The sequence below is a fragment of the Anser cygnoides genome, chromosome 23 (genome assembly GCF_040182565.1).
Source record: "Anser cygnoides isolate HZ-2024a breed goose chromosome 23, Taihu_goose_T2T_genome, whole genome shotgun sequence".
NCBI lineage: Eukaryota > Metazoa > Chordata > Aves > Anseriformes > Anatidae > Anser > Anser cygnoides.
In genome coordinates this window covers 1025280-1033185 of record NC_089895.1, presented here as the reverse complement: position 1 = coordinate 1033185, position 7906 = coordinate 1025280, and the positions used below count along the sequence as shown (strand labels likewise).

Genomic DNA, 7906 nt, shown 5'->3' with positions numbered 1-7906 from the left:
GGGCTCCCCTTCCTCCCCACCCAAAACTGCCTGCTTCCCTGGGAAGGAATCCTGTTTGTCCCGGGGGGCCGTGCTGCCCTGCGCTCTGCCTCCAGCCAAGTCCCCAGGCACCCTGCAGAGCACGAAGCTGCTCAGCAGCTGGTTTGAAACACACCTAAAATTTGCAGGGTTTTAGCCCGAAGCGCCGGGATGGATGTTGCAGCGGGGTGAGCACCATGGGTAGGGTTATAGGAGGACTGGGGGGGGCTTTGGGCTTTCCATCACCCCCACTGCAAGCCGAGCATCCCCCATCCTCGCGGGGTCTCGCGCTGCCCTGTGCCCTCGCTGGCTGCCGGAAACCCGGCGGCTCGGGGGAAAGGGGCCCCACGGCCAGCAGCAAACGCTGCAGCCAGCGCCCATGGCCCGGGTGGGAAAAGGGGAAGGGGGGGGCAGTATTTCCACCCGGACCCCCCCCCCCTCCAGGATAAACCTACAAATCTGCTGCGCCGTTGCAGCTGCAGCAGCCAGGTGCAATGGGTGCCGTGGCACCCACGTCCCCCCCTTCTCCCTCCCGTCCCTAGGGACAAAGCGGGGGGCTCACCCCATCCATTAAAAGCCTGCCCCCTCCTCGCCTCTTTCGTTGCAACGAGGGGCGAGCGCAGCAAAACCCCAAATCCGGGGGCAGCACCCCAATTTCTTGGGGTTGCCCCAATTTTTCAAGGAGCAGCTGCTGCAGACCAGCACCGACACCAAGAAACCCCCCTCCCGCGGCCCAAAACTCATCGTGCCAGCGTGCTCGGCGCTGCACAAAGTCCTCCTCCCGCCTCTCTCCTGCAATCAGGTTAAAATCCAGCTGGATTTGGGAAAAAAAAAAAACACAAAGTTTCGCACAGCCCATTGCATCAGTGCGTGCTCATTGATTTATTATTTTTGTTATGATTATTATCTCCCCCCGGCAGGCAGCATCCATCTGGGCGAGGAGGAGGAAGGGGCCGGATCAGGTGTCGCATTAGGACCCAGTGGAGCCCCCATGTTGGAGGTAGGAGCTTTTTCTCTCATTTCGGAGTTTTTGAGCCCAGAGAGAAGAGACCAAGGCGTTGGGCAAGGGCGAAGGCAGCTCATAGCATCCGAAGCGGTAAGGAGTGAGCAGAGCCCCCCGCACTGGGGGCAATGCCCCCCGGCCCCGCGCATCCTCCGCGACCTCGCGTTGGTGGCCCCAGTTTCGAGCCGAACCCTGTTTTTGGGGCCAAAGTCCGTTTTGGGGGCTGAAGCCTTGTTTTGAGGCCAAAGCCCGTTTGGGGGGGCCAAGGCCTGTTTTGGGGAGTGGAGGCTGGGGGTCCACTGCTGGCTTTGCCTGCTTGCTTTGAAAACTTCCCGACCGCATCTTTGGGGCAAGGCGAGCGCCCCAAAGCCGCTCCCAAGCCCTTTGAGCTCCTGGGAAGAAAACTCCCACAGATTTTGGGGTCCTGGAGAAGCAGCGACGGTTTGGGGGACCCCAACTTCGGAAACTTCGCAGCCTGACAGCTGCTGTGGCCCATTTGTAACCGCTTGAATCAGTCTAAAAATACCCCAACGTCTGAGGGAAGCTGGATTATTTTTCTCATTATTTTTTTTTTCTCCCCCCCCCCTCCTGGAAACAGCGCGTACAGACGGGATTTTGAACACTTCAGTCATGTTTTATTTTATTTATATCCAGGGGGGACAGGCGAGGAGGGGGGACCCTGTTGGAATCGCGGTGTGTGAAAACGGGGAGGTGTGGAGGGGGGAGAGCGCTGCAAAGTTTTTTTTTTGTTTTTTTTTTTTGTTTTTTTTTTTTAACCTTTGGTCGCGGGCCAGAAAATTTGAATCCTTTCATATTCCCTTTGTTCTCGCACTCTCTGGCAACTGGAGAGCTTTAAAAAAAAAAGGAAAAAGAAAAAAAAAAAAAGCTGGGGGAGGGGAAAAAAGTCTGGGGAAGGTGGGGTTTAGCAGAATGAAAGGCAGAGGCTGTGGTGTTCTTTCTGCGGGACTGATTGTTCCCAGATGTGCATTGCAAAAACATCTGGCTCGGTGCAGCCGCCGGACCCCCGCTCGCTGCCTGCGCCGAGGGGACACAGAGGTCCCCCCGCCGGGGCACCTCCAGGGGCTGATGTTTGGAGAAGCCCCGGGTGGGCGAGGAGGAGGGGGGGGGGGGACGGCTGTGCCCCCCAGCCCCGTGCCTTTTTGCGGACACGTTGTGGAAAGTCTCGGCGTCGGGTGGGCGAAGACATCGCGGCCGTGGCCGCCGTCAGCTTCGCTCCACGCGTCTCTCCCAAAATGGGAGCCGTGGGTCTGGAGGCGGTGGTGGCTCTGTGGGGGGACGAGGCGGTGGTGGTGGCGCCGCGTCCCCAGGGAGGATGCAACGGGTGGCCCCGTTCCCTGTCCGCGCCCCGCAAGCTGGGGATGTTCTCAGCAGGGCCTGGGGAGCAGAAGATCCCCGGGTTTGGGGGAAAATTCAGAAATTCGGTGATCAGACTGCTCCAAGAGATGGGGCCGTGTAGGAGGACGGCTGTGGTGCCTCCGGAGGTGGGCCCTGGGCCTTGCCTGAGCTGTCCCGGGCAGGTCGGGGTGGTTTGGGGCCCGGGGCAGCACCCAGCTGCCCCCCCAAACCCAGACCTTGCCCGCCCAGTCTGGATAAGGCCTCACAGAAGCCCAGGGCTCGCTCATCCCCACACGATCCCTTTCAGCCCGCGTTTTGCCTGGGTTAATCCCGGGTCCGGCACTCGCGTGGCTGTGGGACGTGAGATGGGGCAGGGCTGAGGGTGGCAGGGCCCCGGGGACACCCCGGGTGACCAGGCTTCGTTTGGGGCCCGTTCGGCCAAGCGTGGTTCTCCAACCTCAGCTCAGGCAGGGCCCGGCTTCGTGGCTCTCCCAGAGCCCGGTCAGGTCTGGAAGGCAACGACCGCAGTACCTACAAGCCTGGGGATGGGGGAGGACGGGGACCGTGGGGGCTGCAACCCCGCTGGTGGTGCAGGGCACGACTGCTGGAAGGTGCAGTGCTTGGGTGGGCGCAGGGATGTGGTCCTAGGAGGTGCTGAGCTCTGCTGGTGGCGCAGGATGCGGTCCCTGGATGGTGCGGCATGTCTAGGACAGGGGCCCCAGAAGGTGCAGGCTCCGCTGGTCCCACTGACCCAACCTTCCCCAGCGGGGACCATAGGGAGACAGGCAGCGTGGGTGCGTGTGTGGGACCATCCTGCCACGGACAGGCTATTTCAGCCCAAATTTTGCAGCCGGAACAAGACACGGTGACTTGGGCTCCCCTCCACCCCTGCCTCAGTTTCCCGTCCCCATCAGCAGAGCTGGAAGGGGTCCCCATCCCGCACCAGGGAAGACGGCATGCTTCGTCCTGGACAGACAGACACATTTGGTTGCATTTCCAAGGAGGGCAGCCATGAAAGTTTTTTGGCAGGTTTTTCCTTTTTCTGTTTCTTTTTTTTTTTTCCCAGTTTTCCCTCTAGAGCTGGCGTGGGGAATCGCTGCTTGGAAAGCATTCGGCCCTTGGAGAGCAAGGCAGACGCGGGGCAGCCGCCGCCAGCTCCTCCCCATACCTCCCACCCACCTTTTGCTCGAAAGCAGGGTGTTTTTTTTTGTTGTTGTTTTATTTTCCCTGTGATTTTAGGCAATCCATGCTCTCCCTGCAGCGAGGGCCCTTTGCAAGGAGCCAGGCTGGAAGCTGGGCTCCCCGCGAACAGCGGGGTTTTCATGGGAAGTGGGGAAAAAGCCTGAGGGTGAGGAGCAGGGAGAGAAATGGAATCTTTCGTCATCCTTTTTAGTTCTCTTTATTTTTGCCCCCCAAGACCAAAGCCCCAGTGCAGCCCTGCAAAGCAAAGCGTCCATCGCTTCCACAGTGCGAACCCGCAGAGGGGAGCACCACAAAAACTGGGGAGTGTTTGAAGAAGGCGATGCGACGAGGCCAGCACCACTTTGTGCCCGAATCCTCCCTCCCCGTCCCCGTGCACGATGTTTGGAGGCTGCTCTGGTTGTACCGAGGGTTCAAAACCCTGCGGCGCCTTCCTGGGCTCTGACTGCAATCCCGGTGGGGGCTGAGCTCAACTCCCACCCCTTCCCCAGCCCCACTCATGGCTCTGTTAGCTGGGGGGGGGGTCCAGATAACGGGTCGCATGGGATGGGAGATAGCCAGCTCCAAGCCCAGGCTCCCCGGGAGGTCTCGCCATCCTGCCCACGGATATTCCATGTGCTTGTTCCTTGCAATTCCCTTGGGAGCAGGGCTCTCGCACGCACTCGGGGCGGGAAGCCCAGCCTGTGCATTGGCTTCCCACCATTGGGAAATTTCTTTTTTTTTTTTTTCTTCTTTTTTTCCCTTTGCTTTTAATTTTCGAGCAGCCAGCCCCCACCCCTGGGTACAGCCTCAGCCCTCAGGGATGCTGACGCCCGTGTCATGAGCTGCATTGCCGCTCAGCGCCCTGCTCCTGCAAGGCTTTTGGGGGGGTAAAGGGGGGGGGGTATTGAATGGGTGCTTGAGGGTCGAGGGGGGGCTGATGCAGGAGATGGGGGGCTTGGGGTTGTTGCTAACCCCACACCTTTCCCTCTGCCCAAAGCAGACCGCACCGCACTCCTGCATCTACCTCCCGGCCCCGTCACCATGAGAGCGCTGTGTCTCGTCCTGCTGGGCCTGCCAGGTGAGTGCCAAGCCCCAAAACCACCCCAAAACTGTGCCGGGTGTCTCCAAACCCCAGAGACTGCCTCTGGCTGGGGTGGGGGTCATGAGGGGATCTGGCACCGCGGGGCTCAACTGCGGGGAGCAAAGCTGCCAGGGGGTGGGGGAGGCACGCACTGGGAATTTGCCCCCCCCCCAGCACTGTGACCAGGGAGGGGGCCAGGAGGTGGCTCCCAGCCCGATTCTATTTGCAACCCCTGGGGCTGGCAAAGGCCCTGCTGAAAATTAGGAGCGAGTCAGCGAAGCCGGCAGCCCGGAGCCAGGAAAACTTCAGGCGAAAGCAGCTCAGCACAAAGTCTGAAAACAGCTGGAAAACATTACCAGGCGAGGCCGAGGGATGAGGGGGACAGCGGGGGTGGGAAGGGGACCCGGGTGATGCCAGCCCCCCCCAGTGCTGCAAGACACTGGGCGAGGGTGCTGGGTGAGGCACCGTGGTCCCCGGAGGTGGCAGGGGTGCTGGGACCCGGCAGTGAGCATCCCACTTCCCTCACCTCCACGGGTCACACTCCTCCCTTGGTGGAGGAGGAGGAGGAGGAGGAGGATGGCCATCGGACCATCGCCTGCTGGGAAATACGGCAGAGGGTATGGTGGGAATCCAGATGGAAATCAAAAAGGAGCCGTTGCCCGCCCAGTGGATGCTCCGTGGGATCCTGGTCCTTTCCGGAGCAAAGGAAGAGCTGCTTGGGGTTAAAACTGGGGAAAAAAAAAAAAAAAAGAAAATAGGGAGCAACCCCCTTTTGCTCCCACATAAGGGTTTTGGGGATGGTGTGGGGCTCATGGCTGTGGGGCAAATGCGTGGTTTCCCCCAAAAGTAGGATGGGGAGGAGGGGTTTAGAGCTGTGTTGGCCACTCCACTGATGTCTGTGCCCCCCCTGTGTGCTCCCAGCAGCGCTCCTGGTCCAGGGCCAGTACAGCAGGTTTGAAGGCATCACCTACCCTGAGCCGGTGCAATATTCCCAGTACGACCAGCAGGCAGGTGAGAGCACCTGTGACTGGGGGAGCCTTCGCCTCTCTCCTCCTCCTCCTTCCAGCTTTGCTTTCCCTGCATGACGCTCCGGTGCTTCTTCCACATCAGTCTCAATGCTCCCTGCTCCATCCCTGCCCCTAACATTTCCCATTCCTCCCTCTCCTTGATCCCATGTACAAGTGCCTTTCCATTCCCCTCCTCGATGTCAGCACTTCAAGGTGCCAATTATTTCCTAAGGCCTTCATTAAGGCTTTACAAACCCTGTGTGGCTGATTGAGGTGACGCCACGGGACATTTTCCAACCGGTTGCAAAACTTTGGGGCGCTCATTGCAACACCTTGCCCACAGGCAGAGCCTCACCCTGCTGCGCTGTTTGTCCCTATGCAGTAAAATAAAAAAAAATACTCATCCTGTTTTTCTCCCTTGTTTCCTTAGAGATTCAGGATTACTACGACTACCACGGTGAGTGCTATTCCACGGGATGCCAGGCAGGTTTGGGGGTGAGGGCGCGCACCCTCACGGCTCTGTCCCTGCAGATGTGACCCCCCGCACCCCTGAGGAGCAGTTTCGGTACCAGTCCCAGCAGCAATCCCAGCAGGAGATCGTGCCAGCTCCGACCCCAGGTGGGTGTGATACGACGGCCACGTCCCCACCGAGCAGCACCGCAGGCACCAGCCTGAGGATGCTTCAGCCCTAAAGCCCGGGCAGGGGGCAGCGGGACGCTCTCCCTCCCTCTTTAACCTTGCTCCCCCCCAAATTCTGTTCTCCTTCCCCAGCTGCTGCCCCCGAGACTGAGCCCACGGAGCCAGGACCCCTGGGTGAGTGCTCTTCTCACTCCTCTCCTAGCTCAGGGCGTGATGCTGCTGCTGGTCCTATTGACAAAAAAAAAAAAATGGGGCAAATTGAGTCATTTTCCCCATATAAGAACTCTGTCAAGCAGCTGGGCTGGCAGAGTGCCGGGGACAAGCTGAGCATCCCTTATCCCCAGGGGGGTTTTGTCCTCCTTTTGAGTAGGGATGGGGAAGAACGCGCTGCTGAGCGCATGCCAGCAGCTCAGGGATTTCCCTGGATCTGCATCTGGCTGCAATCCGGGGTGAAACACCCCAAAATGATGCCAGCTCTTGTTGCAGACTGCCGGGAGGAGCAGTACCCCTGCACCAGGCTCTACTCCGTCCACAAGCCCTGCAAGCAGTGCCTGAACGAGATCTGCTTCTACAGGCGAGTGCGGGGGGCTGTCGCCCTGCCCCGGCCTGCCCTGGGGGAGTCCCTCTGCTTTCTTTTTGGTGCTAAACCCTCTGCTTTCTGCCCCCCGCAGCCTCCGCCGGGTCTACGTGATCAACAAGGAGATCTGCGTCCGCACTGTGTGTGCCCACGAAGAGCTGCTGCGGGGTAAGGGACGGGAGGGGACGTGTCCCCCACACACCTTGTGGACGTCCCCTCTGGGTGGCTCCGCCTCGATGGCGAGGAGGATGCCGATATTTCGGATAGCTCCGTGCATCGCTCCACCACCAGTCATTCCCAGTACAGACCAGTTTGGGGGGGGCGGGGGGGGCAGCATCGCGGTGTCCCCACTCCTGGCTGCTCACTGATTTTCGCCTCCCCGCAGCCGACCTGTGCCGTGACAAGTTCTCCAAGTGCGGCGTGATGGCCACCAGCGGGCTCTGCCAGACCGTGGTCGCATCCTGCGCCCGCAGCTGCGGCGGGTGCTGAAGCCGCCCCCCCCCTCGCCGGGACCCGCCGAGCCCCTTCCCCTGCCCGCCAGGCTCCGGCTCCTCACCGTGGTGCTAAAGAAACCGTGCATGAAAGAGCATAACAAAAAAAAAAAGGTCCATTTTTTTTGGTGCACATAAGAATAAAGGGGGGGTTATTATTTTTATTACTTTTGTTATTATATTGTACGGGGGGGCGGCGCCAGCCCCCGCCGCCCCATTTTCTGCGTAGAGTATCCAAGAGAAAAAGCGTAAGGGTCACTGCGGCTCCCGTCTCTTTTTTGTGTCCCTGACCTTTTGGGATCATCGGGGATGGGATGGGGACAGGGACGCCAGCACCTGCTCCCCCCATGAGCTTCCTCATCCTCTTCTTCCCCCCCCCACCCCTGTCCCGAAGCCATTCCTCAAGCCCTGCACAGGGGAGGTAGCGCTGATGTTAGCTGGGCTATGAGGTTTTGGGGTGCTTTAGGCTGTTTGGGGCAGTTCTCAGGTTCTGCTGGAGGAAATACCGCAGCTCTTGGGGCTGCGCTGGAGGGGTTTGGGGTGTTCCTGTAG

At 59.9% G+C, this 7906-nt stretch overlaps 1 protein-coding gene across 1 annotated transcript; it reads left to right on the top strand.

Annotated features, from left to right (window-relative positions):
- The first annotated feature begins 200 nt into the window (after window positions 1-200).
- Window positions 201-7612, top strand: MFAP2 (microfibril associated protein 2). Its single transcript, XM_048048672.2, is given in 11 exon segments — window positions 201-219; window positions 939-1028; window positions 1031-1114; window positions 4560-4637; window positions 5565-5651; window positions 6078-6104; window positions 6179-6265; window positions 6419-6460; window positions 6773-6860; window positions 6958-7031; window positions 7249-7612. Coding segments are annotated over 11 exon segments (765 nt in total). The 5' UTR covers window positions 201-215; the 3' UTR covers window positions 7353-7612.
- The last annotated feature ends 294 nt before the right edge of the window (window positions 7613-7906 follow it).